The 18,645-nt window shown below is 41.2% G+C and overlaps 1 protein-coding gene across 1 annotated transcript in view; it reads right to left on the reverse strand.

Moving 5' to 3' along the window:
- The window catches only part of LOC121551883 (deleted in malignant brain tumors 1 protein-like), a 56,143-nt gene extending 42,484 nt beyond the window's left edge, over nt 1-13,659 (reverse strand). Inside the window, 11 exon segments of the mRNA XM_045205122.1 lie at nt 2,361-2,460; nt 2,933-3,087; nt 3,090-3,143; nt 5,875-5,973; nt 6,669-6,806; nt 6,809-6,854; nt 6,856-6,980; nt 12,003-12,101; nt 12,669-13,103; nt 13,288-13,383; nt 13,603-13,659. Of these exon segments, the coding sequence (XP_045061057.1) occupies nt 2,361-2,460; nt 2,933-3,087; nt 3,090-3,143; nt 5,875-5,973; nt 6,669-6,806; nt 6,809-6,854; nt 6,856-6,980; nt 12,003-12,101; nt 12,669-13,103; nt 13,288-13,366 (1,330 nt within the window). The 5' untranslated portion in view covers nt 13,367-13,383; nt 13,603-13,659.
- Nucleotides 13,660-18,645: the final 4,986 nt, after the last annotated feature.

Raw genomic sequence — 18,645 nt, forward strand, 5'->3', positions numbered from 1 at the left:
GTGAATTTTCAAAAATCGGAGTATGGTTTAAATGCCAGGACATTATACTGATTTCGGCTGTTCATCTAGTAGAATTCGATGCACACTTTTCAAAATGTTCTACAGCTGCACCATCGAGAGCATCTTGACTGGCTGCATCACCACTTGGTATGGGAAATGCACCGCCCTTGACCGCAAAGCGCTACAGAGGGTGGTACGGACAGCCCAGTACATCACAGAGGCCGAGCTCCCGGCCATCCAGGACCTCTATATCAGGCGGTGTCAGAGGAAGGCCCAACAAATTGTTCTAAGCTGTCATATGGAATTGTTTTAAGATGGTAATTTGACTATTTTATTTATTTTTAGGTATAATGTTTTTAAATAAAATAATAATTTGATTAAATATTGAATTAGGCTTTTACTACTATAAACCATAGAAACACATTGAATAACACATTCATAAATGGCAAAAAAAAGACAGTAAAAAAATTAATCATAAGGAATAAGGTTTTGAAGTGTCTGTCCCATATCTAGGAGATCTAAGAAAGCTCAGGATATATATATATATATATATATATATATACACACTGCATTCGGAAAGTATTCAGACCCCTTGACTTTTTCCACATTTTGTTACGTTACATCCTTATTCGAAAATGGATTAAATACTTCTTCCCCCCTCATCAATTTACACGCAATACCCCATAATGATAAAAGCAAAAACTGTTGTTGTGAAATGTTATCAAATTTATAAAATAAAAAAACCGGAAGTATCACATTTCCATAAGTATTCAGACCCCTTTACTCAGTACTCTGCTGAAGCACCTTTGGCAGCGATTACAGCCTTGAGTCTTCTTACGTATGATGCTACAAGCTTGGCACACAGAGTTCCTCTGTGGAGATGGGAGAACCTACCAGAAGGACAACCATTTCTGCAGTACTCCACCAATTAGGCCTTTATGGTAGAGTGGCCAGACGGAAGCAACTCCTCCGTAAAAGGCACATGACAGCCCTTGGAGTTGCCAAAAGGCACCTAAAGGACTCTCAGACCATGAGAAACAAGATTCTCTGGTCTGATGAAACAAAGATTAAACTCTTTGGCCTGAATGCCAAGCGTTACGTCTGGAGGAAACCTGGCACCATCCCTACGGTGAAGCATGGTGGTGGCATGTTTTTCAGTGGCAGGGACTGGGAGACTAGTCAGGATCGAGGGAAAGATGAACGGAGCAAAGTACAGGGAGATCCTTGATGAAAACCTGCTCCAAAGCGCTCAGGACCTCAGACTGGGGCGAAGGTTAATCTTCCAACAGGACAAAAACACTAAGCACACAGCCAAGACAATGCAGGGCAGCAACAATGTCATACTCTTTCTGACCAGACAGCACCAGATAGATACGCTACGCATACTGAGACAGAGGGGCACTGTTTCGTTCGCTCGGTTGCTTTATCCAGTGAGATACATAAAGCCTCTTGAGAATTGAAGGAAATGTATGAAACACAGAGGACAGAAAGACAAAAGAATGTGTATGTTAAATCTTTTATTTGGCAATTTCTTTGGGAGCCTGGCTTCCCTTGGCATCCATGAATACACGCCACTGTGTACTACGCTATTTGATTTAAATTATATATATATATGTAGCTCAATTGGTAGAGCATGGCGCTTGTAACGCCAGGGTAGTGGGTTCGATCCCCAGGACCACCCATACGTAAAAATGTATGCACACATGACTGTAAGTCGCTTTGGATAAAAGCGTCTGCTAAATGGCATATTATTATTATTATAACACTTTGGTTTCACTAATAATATGTTGAAATGGAACCAAATTATATTTTTCTGTCTTCAGTCCTTTTTAAATATGATAGATGGACTATGTGGGCTATGGTATAGGTCGAATGTGATAGTCTGCCTATACCCGCCTTAGTAGGCCTATAACTCCATTCCTATTCTATTCAGAGTTTAGATCAATTAAACAAATTGGAAATGAGCTATTATCAGGCTGGTACGATGCATGTCTGTTGAATTTGGAAAACTTCACCTGCACTCGGCCCCGCCCCATCTACGCAGCCAGTCAGGAGCCTCTACTGCGTTGCGGCTGTAGCATACTGCATACTGCATACTTCTTATTAAATGAGTACGTGCTAAAGAGTATGCAACGATGAGTACATAGTATGCAGTTTAAGTATGTAGTACGCTAGTATAGGTATTCGGACAGGGCAAGCATCTGGGTGTGATTCTACATCTGCATTGCTGTTTGGGGGTTTTAGGCTGGGTTTCTGTATAGTACTTTGTGATGTCTGCTGATGTAAAAAGGGCTTTATAAATACATTGGATTGATTGATTGATTGATCTTGCCACTCTGTTATTGGTTCTGTGGAGTTACCTGCCAATGTGGTTGTTTGGTTGGTTGGTCGGGCTGTTCCTGTTGTGGTGTTCCAGTAGATAGGTGGTGCTGCTGTGGTGTGGCTGCCCACCTGATGGAGCTAAAGACAGGAGTTCAGTACAAACTTACTTTACACAATTTTATAATAATAAAGTCCCTAGTGGAGGTTGGGTTATAAAGGGATGGGGAGAAGTGGAGGTTGGGTTATAAAGGGATGGGGAGAAGTGGAGGCTGGGTCCAAATAGAATAAACATTTAAAAAATGAGGAAAATGAATACATAAACGAGAATAGGACATTTCCTAAAGACAATGTGTGCTTGCTTGTCTTGACGTATTTATGGTTGTGAAATCAGTTGTTGTGGGGGTTTAAACCATAAGACACCAGGATGGTGATCTACCTGTATCCAGAAAACCTTTACTAAGGTTGTTGATCGAAAAATAATTAATAAAGAAGCTTAAAAACAATACTCCTACCTGAACAGAGCGACACCAGCGTCTTCACGATGTCCACAGTTGTGTAATCCAAACCCATTGTGACTGCACCTTGTGGATTAGACTCGCTGCCTGTACACGAGCGTCATCCAGCCAGATCGTCCCGTTCCCCTGTCCGAAGCGGGCTTCAGGTGGTGCAGACAGAGCTTCCCACAGCCCAGCTGTCTACACACCACCTGGGCGTCACTCAAGTCCCACGAGTCATCACACACTGTCCCCCAGCTACCATTGTGGTAGCCTCCACTCTCCCAGAGCAGGAGTTAGGACCGTTGACCAATCTGATCGGGGCATCTGACAAAGAAATTAATTCCCTTCAGTCAAGTTACAACTTTGTCGGATTTGTAGGTGCATTTTACACAAGAAGAGCAAACTTTCTACAGATAAAAAGGATGGAATGCAAAAAAACTAAATGTCTGTGTCCGAATACCCATGCTTGCGTCCTAAATAGTAGTCAGTTTGAGTATGCAAAAAAAAAAGTTTAATAGTATGCAACATTTCAAAAATCAAGTATATTTTAAATGCCCGGATGTCATGCTAAGTTCGGCTTTGACAACAGCTGATCAATTTGATATGGGGATGCGCCACCGAAATCAACGAATAGCGGGAAACAATGCAATCGCGCATGATGCATTCTCAGTATTCAAAAATAAAATGTTGTATATTATGTGAATTTTCAAAACTCGAGTATGGTTTAAATGCCAGGACATTATACTGATTTATCGGCTGTTCATCTAGTAGAATTCGATGCACACTTTTCAAAATGTTCTACAGCTGCACCATCGAGAGCATCTTGACTGGCTGCATCACCACTTGGTATGGGAAATGCACCGCCCTTGACCGCAAAGCGCTACAGAGGGTGGTACGGACAGCCCAGTACATCACAGAGGCCGAGCTCCCGGCCATCCAGGACCTCTATATCAGGCGGTGTCAGAGGAAGGCCCAACAAATTGTTCTAAGCTGTCATATGGAATTGTTTTAAGATGGTCATTTGACTATTTTATTTATTTTTAGGTATAATTTTTTTAAATAAAATAATAATTTGATTAAATATTGAATTAGGCTTTTACTACTATAACCCATAGAAACACATTGAATAACACATTCATAAATGGCAAAAAAAAGACAGTAAAAAAATTAATCATAAGGAATAAGGTTTTGAAGTGTCTGTCCCATATCTAGGAGATCTAAGAAAGCTCAGGATATATATATATATATATATACACACACTGCATTCGGAAAGTATTCAGACCCCTTGACTTTTTCCACATTTTGTTACGTTACATCCTTATTCGAAAATGGATTAAATACTTCTTCCCCCTCATCAATTTACACGCAATACCCCATAATGATAAAGCAAAAACTGTTTTTGTGAAATGTTATCAAATTTATAAAATAAAAAACCCGGAAGTATCACATTTCCATAAGTATTCAGACCCTTTACTCAGTACTCTGCTGAAGCACCTTTGGCAGCGATTACAGCCTTGAGTCTTCTTACGTATGATGCTACAAGCTTGGCACACAGAGTTCCTCTGTGGAGATGGGAGAACCTACCAGAAGGACAACCATTTCTGCAGTACTCCACCAATTAGGCCTTTATGGTAGAGTGGCCAGACGGAAGCAACTCCTCCGTAAAAGGCACATGACAGCCCCCTTGGAGTTGCAAAGGCACCTAAAGGACTCTCAGACCATGAGAAACAAGATTCTCTGGTCTGATGAAACAAGATTAAACTCTTTGGCCTGAATGCCAAGCGTTACGTCTGGAGGAAACCTGGCACCATCCCTACGGTGAAGCATGGTGGTGGCATGTTTTTCAGTGGCAGGGACTGGGAGACTAGTCAGGATCGAGGGAAAGATGAACGGAGCAAAGTACAGGGAGATCCTTGACGAAAACCTGCTCCAAAGCGCTCAGGACCTCAGACTGGGGCGAAGGTTAATCTTCCAACAGGACAAAACACTAAGCACACAGCCAAGACAATGCAGGGCAGCAACAATGTCATACTCTTTCTGACCAGACAGCACCAGATAGATACGCTACGCATACTGAGACAGAGGGGCACTGTTTCGTTCGCTCGGATGCTTTATCCAGTGAGATACATAAAGCCTCTTGAGAATTGAAGGAAATGTATGGAACACAGAGAGACGAAAGACAAAAGAATGTGTATGTTAAATCTTTTATTTGGCAATTTCATTGGGAGCCTGGCTTCCCTTGGCATCCATGAATACACACCACTGTGTACTACGCTATTTGATTTAAATTATATATATATATGTAGCTCAATTGGTAGAGCATGGCGCTTGTAACGCCAGGGTAGTGGGTTCGATCCCCAGGACCACCCATACGTAAAAATGTATGCACACATGACTGTAAGTCGCTTTGGATAAAAGCGTCTGCTAAATGGCATTTATTATTATTATTATTATAACACTTTGGTTTCACTAATAATATGTTGAAATGGAACCAAATTATATTTTTCTGTCTTCAGTCCTTTTTAAATATGATAGATGGACTATGTGGGCTATGGTATAGGTTGAATGTGATAGTCTGCCTATACCCGCCTTAGTAGGCCAATAACTCCATTCCTATTCTATTCAGAGTTTAGATAAATTAAACAAATTGGAAATGAGCTATTATCAGGCTGGTTAATGCGATGCATGTCTGTTGAATTTGGAAAACTTCACCTGCACTCGGCCCCGCCCCATCTACGCAGCCAGTCAGGAGCCTCTACTGCGTTGCGGCTGTAGCATACTGCATACTGCATACTTCTTATTAAATGGTACGTGCTAAAGAGTATGCAACGATGAGTACATAGTATGCAGTTTAAGTATGTAGTACGCTAGTATAGGTATTCGGACAGGGCAAGCATCTGGGTGTGATTCTACATCTGCATTGCTGTTTGGGGTTTTAGGCTGGGTTTCTGTATAGTACTTTGTGATGTCTGCTGATGTAAAAATGGCTTTAAAAATACATTGGATTGATTGATTGATTGATCTTGCCACTCTATTATTGGTTCTGTGGAGTTACCTGCCAATGTGGTTGTTTGGTTGGTTGGTCGGGCTGTTCCTGTTGTGGTGTTCCAGTAGATAGGTGGTGCTGCTGTGGTGTGGCTGCCACCTGATGGAGCTAAAGACAGGAGTTCAGAACAAACTTACTTTACACAATTTTATAATAATAAAGTCCCTAGTGGAGGTTGGGTTATAAAGGGATGGGGAGAAGTGGAGGTTGGGTTATAAAGGGATGGGGAGAAGTGGAGGTTGGGTTATAAAGGGATGGGGAGAAGTGGAGGTTGGGTTATAAAGGGATGGGGAGAAGTGGAGGTTGGGTTATAAAGGGATGGGGAGAAGTGGAGGTTGGGTTATAAAGGGATGGGGGAGAAGTAGAGGTTGGGTTATAAAGGGATGGGGGAGAAGTAGAGGTTGGGTTATAAAGGGATGGGGAGAAGTGGAGGTTGGGTTATAAAGGGATGGGAGAAGTGGAGGTTGGGTTATAAAGGGATGGGGAGAAGTGGAGGTTGGGTTATAAAGGGATGGGGAGAAGTGGAGGTTGGGTTATAAAGGGATGGGGAGAAGTGAAGGTTGGGTCCAAATAGAATAAACATTTAAAAAATGAGGAAAATGAATACATAAACGAGAATAGGACATTTCCTAAAGAAAATGTGTGCTTGCTTGTCTTGACGTATTTATGGTTGTGAAATCAGTTGTTGTGGGGTTTAAACCATAAGACACCAGGATGGTGATCTACCTGTATCCAGAAAACCTTTACTAAGGTTGTTGATCGAAAAATAATTAATAAAGAAGCTTAAAAAACAATACTCCTACCTGAACAGATGACACCAGCGTCCTCATGATGTCCACAGTTGTGTAATCCAAACCCATTGTGACTGCACCTTGTGAGATTAGACTCGCTGCCTGTACATATAACGTCATCCAGCCAGATCGTCCCGTTCCCCTGTCCGAGCGGGCTTCAGGTGGTGCAGACAGAGCTTCCCCACAGCCCAGCTGTCTCACACACCACCTGGGCGTCACTCAAGTCCCACGAGTCATCACACACCGTCCCCCAGCTACCACTGTGGTAGACCTCCACTCTCCCAGAGCAGGAGTTAGGACCGTTGACCAATCTGATCGGGGCATCTGACAAAGAAATTAATTCCCCTTCAGTCAAGTTACAACTTTGTCGGATTTGTAGGTGCATTTTACACAAGAAGAGCAAACTTTCTACAGATAAAAAGGATGGAATGCAAAAAAACTAAATGTCTGTGTCCGAATACCCATGCTTGCGTCCTAAATAGTAGTCAGTTTGAGTATGCAAAAAAAAAAGTTTAATAGTATGCAACATTTCAAAAATCAAGTATATTTTAAATGCCCGGATGTCATGCTAAGTTCGGCTTTGACAACAGCTGATCAATTCGATATGGGGATGCGCCACGAAATCAACGAATAGCGGGAAACAATGCAATCGCGCATGATGCATTCTCAGTATTCAAAAATAAAATGTTGTATATTATGTGAATTTTCAAAAATCGAGTATGGTTTAAATGCCAGGACATTATACTGATTTCGGCTGTTCATCTAGTAGAATTCGATGCACACTTTTCAAAATGTTCTACAGCTGCACCATCGAGAGCATCTTGACTGGCTGCATCACCACTTGGTATGGGAAATGCACCGCCCTTGACCGCAAAGCGCTACAGAGGGTGGTACGGACAGCCCAGTACATCACAGAGGCCGAGCTCCCGGCCATCCAGGACCTCTATATCAGGCGGTGTCAGAGGAAGGCCCAACAAATTGTTCTAAGCTGTCATATGGAATTGTTTTAAGATGGTCATTTGACTATTTTATTTATTTTTAGGTATAATTTTTTAAAATAAAATAATAATTTGATTAAATATTGAATTAGGCTTTTACTACTATAACCCATAGAAACACATTGAATAACACATTCATAAATGGCAAAAAAAAGACAGTAAAAAAATAAATCATAAGGAATAAGGTTTTGAAGTGTCTGTCCCATATCTAGGAGATCTAAGAAAGCTCAGGATATATATATATACACACACACTGCATTCGGAAAGTATTCAGACCCCTTGACATTTTCCACATTTTGTTACGTTACATCCTTATTCGAAAATGGATTAAATACTTCTTCCCAGTCATCAATTTACACGCAATACCCCATCATGATAAAGCAAAAACTGTTTTTGTGAAATGTTATCAAATTTATAAAATAAAAAACCCGGAAGTATCACATTTCCAGAAGTATTCAGACCCTTTACTCAGTACTCTGCTGAAGCACCTTTGGCAGCGATTACAGCCTTGAGTCTTCTTACGTATGACGCTACAAGCTTAGCACACAGAGTTCCTCTGTGGAGATGGGAGAACCTACCAGAAGGACAACCATTTCTGCAGTACTCCACCAATTAGGCCTTTATGGTAGAGTGGCCAGACGGAAGCCACTCCTCAGTAAAAGGCACATGACAGCCCCCTTGGAGTTGCCAAAAGGCACCTAAAGGACTCTCAGACCATGAGAAACAAGATTATCTGGTCTGATGAAACCAAGATTAAACTCTTTGGCCTGAATGCCAAGCGTCACGTCTGGAGGAAACCTGGCACCATCCCTACGGTGAAGCATGGTGTTGGCATGTTTTTCAGTGGCAGGGACTGGGAGACTAGTCAGGATCGAGAAAAAAAGATTAACGGAGCAAAGTACAGGGAGATCCTTGATGATAACCTGCTCCAAAGCGCTCAGGACCTCAGACTGGGGCGAAGGTTAATCTTCCAACAGGACAAAAACACTAAGCACACAGCCAAGACAATGCAGGAGTGGCTTCACGACAAGTCTCTGAATGTCCTTGAGTTGCCCAGCCAGAGTTTGAACCCGATCGAACATCTCTGGAGAGACGTGAAAAAAGCTGTGCAGCGACACTCCCCATCCAACCTGGCAGAGAAGAATGGGAGAAACTCCCCAAATACAGGTGTGTCAAGCTTGTAGCGTCATACCCAAGAAGACTTGAGGCTGTAATCGCTGCCAAAGGTGCTTCAACAAAGTACTGAGTAAAGGGTCTGAATACTTATGTAAATGTGATATATCCGTTGAAAAAAAAAATACATTCTTATAAAAATGTTTCAATAAAATGGTTTTTGCTTTGTCATTATGGGGTATTGTGTGTAGATTGATGAATATTTTTTTTTTTTATAAGGCTGTAATGTAACAAAATGTGGAAAAAGTCAAGAGGTCTATATACTTTCCCTACGCACTGTATTTAACCGATTTGGAATTCAGGCTGTAATGCAACAAAATATGGAATAAGTCAAGGGGTATGAATACTTTCTGAAGGCACTGTAATTGTTTAATTTGTGGATCAACCCTTAGCAGTCATTCTGATTGTCACGCCCTGGCTCTAGGGACTCTTTTAAGTTGAGCCAGGGTGTGTCACGATCGTCTACCAATGAGGAGGACCAAGGCGCAGCGTTGAAAGCGAACATATTTATTAAATAGGAATGATCACACGATCAAAACAACAGACGATAACGTGATGTCTACGGTTTTACACAAACCAAAATAGAACAAAATCCCACAAACCCGAATGAAAAACAGACAGTTTAAATATGGCTCCCAATCAGAGACAACCCACGACAGCTGACACTCGTTGCCTCTGATTGGGAGTCACTCTGGCCAACATAGAAATAAACACCCATAGAAACAAAACCCATAGATCTACACACCCTGGCTCAACATAACAGTGTCCCCAGAGCCAGGGCGTGACAGTGTGTAGAGTTTATGTTTTGTGCTCGTTGTGTCTAGTCTAGTTTTGTATATCTATGTTGGCCAGAGTGGTTCTCAATCAGAGGCAACGAGTATCAGCTGTTGCTGGTTGTCTCTGATTGGGAACCATATTTAGTCAGGTGGTTTTCCCACAGTGTTTGTGGGATCTTGTTCCGTGTTGGTTTGTGTTTTGCACCTGTGGACGTCATGTATTGATTTGTTGTTTTGTTCGTGTATCATTTAATAAATAAGTATGTTCACCTTCCACGCTGCGCCTTGGTCCTCTATATCCACGATCGTGACACTGATCTCTTTCCCAATGATTAGTGCTTTAGTTTATTATGTTGCTGTCCAGCAGTTCTGAATTTGCGATGCACCCAACTGCCCACGTTTTTCTGTGAAATAATAGCCTTTTGATTTGAACATTTGAAAAGTTTTGGTGTTTATGTTACCAGTAGCGGTGCCTTGGTAAAATCACTGGGGAAGCCAATCCAGAAAAAAAAGCCATATTACAACTAGTGTTGTGATAATTGCGTTGTTTGCTCTATAACCTGTTAGTTCATATGCCTTGCCACCATGATATATAGGCCTAAGGCCGAGACAATAAGAAGACACAGTGGCAGAATAGATTCAACCACACATTTGTTTCATTACAAAACTGGAGGGCAACATCTGTCCGGTGAAGTCCACAAAATAAATTGCATGTAACAAACAGTTCATGGCCTACAGCATTGTCAAGCAAGGTAATGTTACCGACATTTCCATTACCGCAAGTCGCAAAGAAAACAGGAGCTGCCTCCACTATTCCAGCACCATTTCAACTTCAACATTTCAACATCATCTAATCACCTATGCTTAGTCTAATATAGTGGCAACTAAATGATACCAAAAACTATTTAGTCCAATCAACGTAAGCTAAATATGATGTGGCTGTCCATGGGACTGATTTGTGTGTGTGTGTGTGTGCGTGCGTACAAGTAGAAAAAACATGTTGACTCACCCTACTTGTAGAGAAACTCCTGCTCTTTCATGTTGCCTAAATGATCTATGACTCTGTCATACAGTACACACTTTTAGTTTTTGTTGACCTAGGCTACCTTGCTAAAATACTTGCTCGCTAGCCTAACTTCCTTTCATGGGAAACAATACGCCAGGCCAGCTAGTTAACATTAGCATACTACATCTAGCTACATGTTGAACTTCCATCCTCTCAGGCCAGGGGCACAATGTATTAATTTATGGTTGGAACAGAATCGTTGTTATAATCATTGGCCAGTACAGAGAATTAAGTAAAATCCAAATCCCTATCTCCATCCATGGCTAATTTAGGTAAGGGCCCATTTTTGCTAGCTAGCTAGCCACCGGAGGACAAAAACACAACGAGATGCAACAATTCAATTTTTCTGTCAATAATGATGTTTGGCTTGTGATGTGATTGGTCTGAAGCCAAATCCAAACTGGCTTCCCTTGACACTTTTGTTTGGTTGACCAGGACCATTCACAGCTGGGCTCACTCAGTTTAGCTCAACGCTTATTGGCTATTATTCTTTTATAATAGCCAATAATTTGGGAGGCCAAATGCTCGCTGAATACACGCCACTGTGTACTACGCTATTTGATTTAAATTATATATATATGTAGCTCAATTGGTAGAGCATGGCGCTTGTAACACCAGGGTAGTGGGTTCGATCCCCAGGACCACCCATACGTAAAAATGTATGCACACATGACTGTAAGTCGCTTTGGATAAAAGCGTCTGCTAAATGGCATATTATTATATTATTATTATAACACTTTGGTTTCACTAATAATATGTTGAAATGGAACCAAATTATATTTTTCTGTCTTCAGTCCTTTTTAAATATGATAGATGGACTATGTGGGCTATGGTATAGGTTGAATGTGATAGTCTGCCTATACCCGCCTTAGTAGGCCTATAACTCCATTCCTATTCTATTCAGAGTTTAGATAAATTAAACAAATTGGAAATGAGCTATTATCAGGCTGGTTAATGCGATGCATGTCTGTTGAATTTGGAAAACTTCACCTGCACTCGGCCCCGCCCCATCTACGCAGCCAGTCAGGAGCCTCTACTGCGTTGCGGCTGTAGCATACTGCATACTGCATACTTCTTATTAAATGGTACGTGCTAAAGAGTATGCAACGATGAGTACATAGTATGCAGTTTAAGTATGTAGTACGCTAGTATAGGTATTCGGACAGGGCAAGCATCTGGGTGTGATTCTACATCTGCATTGCTGTTTGGGGTTTTAGGCTGGGTTTCTGTATAGTACTTTGTGATGTCTGCTGATGTAAAAAGGGCTTTATAAATACATTGGATTGATTGATTGATTGATCTTGCCACTCTGTTATTGGTTCTGTGGAGTTACCTGCCAATGTGGTTGTTTGGTTGGTTGGTCGGGCTGTTCCTGTTGTGGTGTTCCAGTAGATAGGTGGTGCTGCTGTGGTGTGGCTGCCACCTGATGGAGCTAAAGACAGGAGTTCAGTACAAACTTACTTTACACAATTTTATAATAATAAAGTCCCTAGTGGAGGTTGGGTTATAAAGGGATGGGGAGAAGTGGAGGTTGGGTTATAAAGGGATGGGGAGAAGTGGAGGTTGGGTTATAAAGGGATGGGGAGAAGTGGAGGTTGGGTTATAAAGGGATGGGGGAGAAGTGGAGGTTGGGTTATAAAGGGATGGGGAGAAGTGGAGGTTGGGTTATAAAGGGATGGGGAGAAGTGGAGGTTGGGTTATAAAGGGATGGGGAGAAGTGGAGGTTCGGTTATAAAGGGATGGGGAGAAGTGGAGGTTGGGTCCAAATAGAATAAACATTTAAAAAATGAGGAAAATGAATACATAAACGAGAATAGGACATTTCCTAAAGAAAATGTGTGCTTGCTTGTCTTGACGTATTTATGGTTGTGAAATCAGTTGTTGTGGGGTTTAAACCATAAGACACCAGGATGGTGATCTACCTGTATCCAGAAAACCTTTACTAAGGTTGTTGATCGAAAAATAATTAATAAAGAAGCTTAAAAAACAATACTCCTACCTGAACAGATGACACCAGCGTCTTCATGATGTCCACAGTTGTGTAATCCAAACCCATTGTGACTGCACCTTGTGAGATTAGACTCGCTGCCTGTACATATAACGTCATCCAGCCAGATCGTCCCGTTCCCCTGTCCGAAGCGGGCTTCAGGTGGTGCAGACAGAGCTTCCCCACAGCCCAGCTGTCTACACACCACCTGGGCGTCACTCAAGTCCCACGAGTCATCACACACCGTCCCCCAGCTACCACTGTGGTACACCTCCACTCTCCCAGAGCAGGAGTTAGGACCGTTGACCAATCTGACTTGACTATTGGCTATTGCTGATGTTGTATCGGATGTCATTGTTGAGAACATAGTGTCTGCTATGCCGGGTGGGGTGGTAAGCGGTGGTGTCGACACCTGTGTTGGAGAGGTGGTGTTGACATCTGACCGAACTGACAAAAGAGAGTCTCTGATGAAGCATAGGCTACTAGCCACAGTATCATGTACCATCATTATGTATGACTAACAAGACCTTCAAAAAAAATGTCAACTACAATGATGGAAATTGAACTCTGCCCAGATCTTAAACACAAGGACCTGAAACACATAATACCAAATGACCATCAACCATGTTACCTGAGCTATGACCAGTGGTGGCCTGTATGAACAGGAGCAGCAGTGGAGCCCCTGAGGACGTCATTAGGAACACCATCATTCAGATCCAAAACACACCTGAGAAGAGGTTCAGAGTTAGTAGTGGATAGTTAGTGGAACAATTGGTTGATACTGTATATAGTTAAACATCTATAAACCATCTATAGGTGACAATTCACATAAAGTGTTAGTAGGAATTACAAATAAAATAAAGCATAATTGAAACCAAATCCAACAATGTCGTTTCAGTCTGCTAGAATAGTCAAGTCTTCCAGGACCCCTCCGTTGTTGACTTACCACTCAGAGGATGTGAGTGTTCTGGATTTCACCTGGGAGCTCCATTTATACCGTTTCCTAGGACACATCATGTTATTTATACTGTGATTACCGGCATCAAGTTACTTATTCATCGCTTTTAAATCCAAGCAGAAACTAAACTGACAGATGAATAAAATGACTCTTTGTCAGAAAGCCTTGTATCAATATACTTACTTTTCAATAATATGGACACAACCTCCAAATAGAATAGGTTGGGGGTTATGAACACAAAGACAGTTTGTACATTCCAGATAATACCACAGCCAACCCCTTTGTTCCTTTGGCCAACAGCCATGTCTATAACATTTATTTAATGTGTTACTATCAAGAAGTCCTTTGAAGTCATTTGAGTCCATTGCAAAACTGTGAACAAAATAAAAAAAATACATACATTTTTTAAAGGCAAAACTTTAACAGCTCAATTGTAAAAGTGAACTATTTGTTTGATTGTACCCGTTTCTTTGAATGTTTGATACTCCTTTAATTTCCTTCTGCAAAATGAGTTATTTTCACAAAGTAAACTTTCCTATTGCACAAAGTAAACTTAACCCAACCTGCACAAAGTAAACTGACCCTAACCTGCACAGGACAGTTGCCATAGATTCAAAGTGTGCAAGAATGCAGAGAGGCTTTGTCTTTTGTGTAGTAAACCATGACAAACAATCCTGTAGAGCATTTCCACTATCTAAATCAAACATACTAACCCTGGTGGTCAGATAACCTACATTCCCAAATTGTCACGTCATGTTTGCGTCGTGTTGCTGGGAAATACCCAGGATGCGTCCCTAATGGCACCCTATTCCCTATATAGTGCACTACTTTTGACCAGGGAAAAGGGTGCCATTTGGGACTCAATTCAATGTCATTTCTTACAGAAATAACAATTTTCATTATAGGCCTCCACACATGCTTGAGGCTGTTTACCAAAACTAAAGAAGTTGGCGAAGTAACATGGTGGTGTTTTGGAATTCCCACCCCATCTACTAATAAGATTAATTGTCATACGTGTGAGATTTGCTTTACTAGAAGTGTTGTTGGTGCATGCCTCTTGTTGTATAGCTCCTGAAGTCCTAACTGTGCTGTACACTCTCAGATCAAAATAAAAGGGTTTTATTACAGACATAAATACTCCTCAGCACCCCCCCCCCACCCCCCCTCAGAGGATCTCGCAGGTGAAGAAGCCAGATGTGGAGGTCCTGGGCTGGCGTGGTTACACGTGGTCTGCGATGGTGAGGCCGGTTGAATGTACTGCCAAATTCTATAAAATGACATTGGAGGCAGCTTATGGTAGAGAAATGAACATTCAGTTCTCTGGCAACAGCTCTGGTGGACATTCCTGCAGTCAGCATGCCAATTGCATGCTCCCCCAAAACTTGAGAGATCTGTGGCATTTTGTTGTGTGACAAAACTGCACATTTTAAAGTGGCCTTTTATTATCCCAAGCACAAGGTGCACCTGTGTAATGATCTGATAGATTAATTATTAATGACTAATTATTACACCCTGAAACTGTGTATAATGTGTGAGTGTAGGACCAGTAAAGGCTATGGCATTGAGCCACTATTTAGCAATGTGAGTAAGAGTCAGGCCAGACAACAAAGACAACTGAGAAACTAAGATAAAGAGGCCTCCCAATTTAGGGAGGGGAGAAACTGTTATGAAAACATGGTGCAGAATATTGTGAGAACGTGTAGTATATTAAGATTATGTCTTTGTTAAATGTTTTTCATGAAGAAATGGAATGTTGGTTATGTTAGTATCAGAAGGCAATGTTTAGTATAATGTCATATACAATAGACAGGAAGTGTGTGTTGTAGACAGGGGAAACTGGTGATTGGCCAGAAGGGGGAGCCCATCTTGTTGCATTGTTTATAAATAGGGGTACACGAAGAAGAGCGGGCAGAGCAGCCATTAGAATTGGAGGACACTGCTCTCCAGACCTCGCGAGTCTGTCACTCATGCTAAAGCTTGTGATCTGAATAAACCTTATGATCAACGTTCCGTATGAGCAGACTCCTTTTGTTCATCAGCAATAATTGCCACCACTCACTCGATACGACAAATGGCGAGCTTGCCAGGAGTGGTTCTGCAATCCTTCTTTGCTGCATTTGGAGTCGCCAAGCTAACTCAAGCTGACTTCGGTCTGGAGTCATGACCCGACCAGACACAGCTAAGTTGTTGGTTTTGTTACTGCTTGTGTACACTGGAGGAATGTACCATTATGACCGTGCCTCAGGTGGTGTTTTTGCTGATGACTGGGGTCTGGCTAATCATTATACAATTTTAAAAACAGCGCAAAAGTGGTTAGAGTTTAGGGATTGTTTATAGAGATGTGTTGCTTGAATAGTAAGTCAAGAACAGTCGGGGCCAAGATATGTATACAATTTTAGAGCATTGCAGGTTTAGATAAGCCCTCGTGACACACGAGGCGACCGCAGGGTGGGCCAAAATCCGGGAAACGCGTTAGGAGTTTTCAGGTCAGTCTGGGACTGGAGGTGGTGGGACATTTTCTTGGGGGTTGGCTGCTCATCTTCTGTCCGACGGGATATTTGCGTGGGTGGAACTGCTCATTTAAATAGCCATACTCACGGCAGAATAAATTTAGGGCAAACGAAACAGTAATCAATTAAAGACGCAATGCGGGTTTTGTTACATGTTGTAGGCCGCAGTTGGCTAAAGGCTAATGTTAATGCTAAATGCTAAATGTGTGTTGTGTCACAGTGTACCTAAAGCTACTGCTAAATGCTAATTGCTAAATGCTAATTGTGTTGCGTGCTACATGATAACCTCAACCTTAGAGGTCCACTGCGATGGATTCAAGCCTCTTAAACTTGTTTGTATGTGGTGGAACTGAAAGTTCTACGCAAATGTGAGCTCTGTTATGTGTAATTGTGTGAGTATAAGGTATAAAATAGTGACGCTGTAGCGTAATGCTATCGTTCTATTGTGTGGTAAGCATGGGCTTAAGTGGATGTGCGCATGCGTTTGATTTTACGGGGCTAAAACTACAACATGCGGTTGTGCTAAGCCTATAGAACACGGCATTTTGGGTAAGGGTCATAGGTATTTGGCGTTACCCTGCAAGGGGGAAATGGACACAGACAAAGAGGAGAGATTTTAACACAAGTATTTTAGTTTCAACGGCGGCTGGTTAAAGATGAAACTTGTTTTGTGACCTATTGAATTTATAAATTAAATATATGTTGGCGAAGTATAATGAATTGAATTAAATGACGGATTAAAATTAAATAAAAATGTTTTTGAGCGATCTATTTAGTTCTGGGTTAGTCTTAGAGGGAATAATAGAATGAAGGAATATTGAATATGGTTGAAATAACTCAGTGATTGCATTAACTACTAAAATGTGATTCTGTGTCTCTGTTTTTCTGTCATATGAGTGGAGCAATACGATACGACAGGAGAGAGGAGGCTAACGTGTGACTGACGTGCGTCACGTGACAAGGTGTGACGAGGCAGAGTCAGACGATCGGATCAGATATCAGGCTAGTTCACAAAATCATCTTTTACAAAATATGTGATATTTGATGACAATTTCACATAGGCTTGGCAAATACTATTTCATTAAAAATTGCATTTTGAGGCTCTGTGCATAACTGGAGTTTGATTGGAATTGGGTTGGAAATCAGGTACTGACATTATTCGGCAATTAAGATACTTGGGTGCATATTAAACAATGGAATTTATAAAAATCAAAGGGTTGTAAGGTTAGAAGGCTTTGTTTTTGGGATTGCTTTGAAGTTGACTAACTTACATTTACTTGCATTTGATGGGTTCTGGTAAGATAGCCAACACTAATTGATAAATTGGTGATATAGGAAAAAATTGGTTTTAAATTATTCATAATTTTTAATTGGTTTTTTAATTGGTTTTTTATTTTTAATTAAATGGGTTTTGAATAAAACATTTAATTGAATTTTTTAATATTCATATTTTGGGTGATTTTTTTTTTTTTTGGAGTTGTTAGTTTTATATTAATAATTACAGGGGGGAAGCCATAGGCTATACAGTCTAAAATAAGATAGTTCACAATAAAGGAATATAAAAGGGTTGATATAGGGGAAAAAATAGTAATTCTTTAACTAAAGTAGTGTTAGGAGAAACTAATGGCAGATGTTAGTACACCTTTCTCACATACGGATTCAGCAAAAAGACATCCACCTTATGAGAAGAAAGCTTTCAGTGATCATCCAGGAGGGTGATTGTTGCATCAGAGATGAAGATGAACGAATAATAGATAGAGGACAAGCAGAAACGACGATGAAGATGGATCAAAACTCCAGAAGGAAGAAAATGTGAGGTCTGGAAGAAAAGAGGGAGGTTAAGGAGGATGGAACTTAAAGAGGATGAGGATGATGAAGATGAGTGATGATGAAGAGGTCATGGGTGGATATGACTCTGTGATCAGAAGGAAGTTGGCAAGAGAGGAAAGAAGAAGGATACTAGAGATTTGATCTCTGATGGAAGTTGAAGATGAAGAAAGCGATGAAGATTTGGAGATTAAGGGTGCTTTATGTTCAAGAGGATTTTATCCTACAATGACTGGCAAAGAAGAAATAGGAGATATAGACCGAGGCTTATCAGGCCTGGAGGAAGCGACGACTTTGGGAGAGGTAAGAGAGCTAGAGGAACAGCTCGAGACGCTGAAGATACAGAAGAGACAAGGAGAAAACCTGTGGAGAACATTTTTAATCCCAAGAATTGGAGGAGAAGAAGAATACATTGAGGCAAAGATGCTGAAGAAAAGTAAGAAGAAGGAGGAAGATTTCAGCTACACTTCCAGCAACTTTCAGAAGACGGTTATAATTATGGACAGGTTGGTTACTTTACCTGTGATGGAAATGCGCCAGGAGAAAACAACAGAGGAAGATAAAGGAGCAAGTGAAGATCACCTGTTAGTGCCTAGAAGAGACGAAGGGGGGTGTCAGCTGAGGGAATCGATTAGAGAAGAAGAGAAAATAGCTAACAATTGAAGTTAGGGAATCAATGGAGCTCTGCTATAAA

The sequence above is a fragment of the Coregonus clupeaformis genome, chromosome 19 (assembly GCF_020615455.1).
Source record: "Coregonus clupeaformis isolate EN_2021a chromosome 19, ASM2061545v1, whole genome shotgun sequence".
Taxonomy (NCBI): Eukaryota; Metazoa; Chordata; class Actinopteri; order Salmoniformes; family Salmonidae; genus Coregonus; species Coregonus clupeaformis.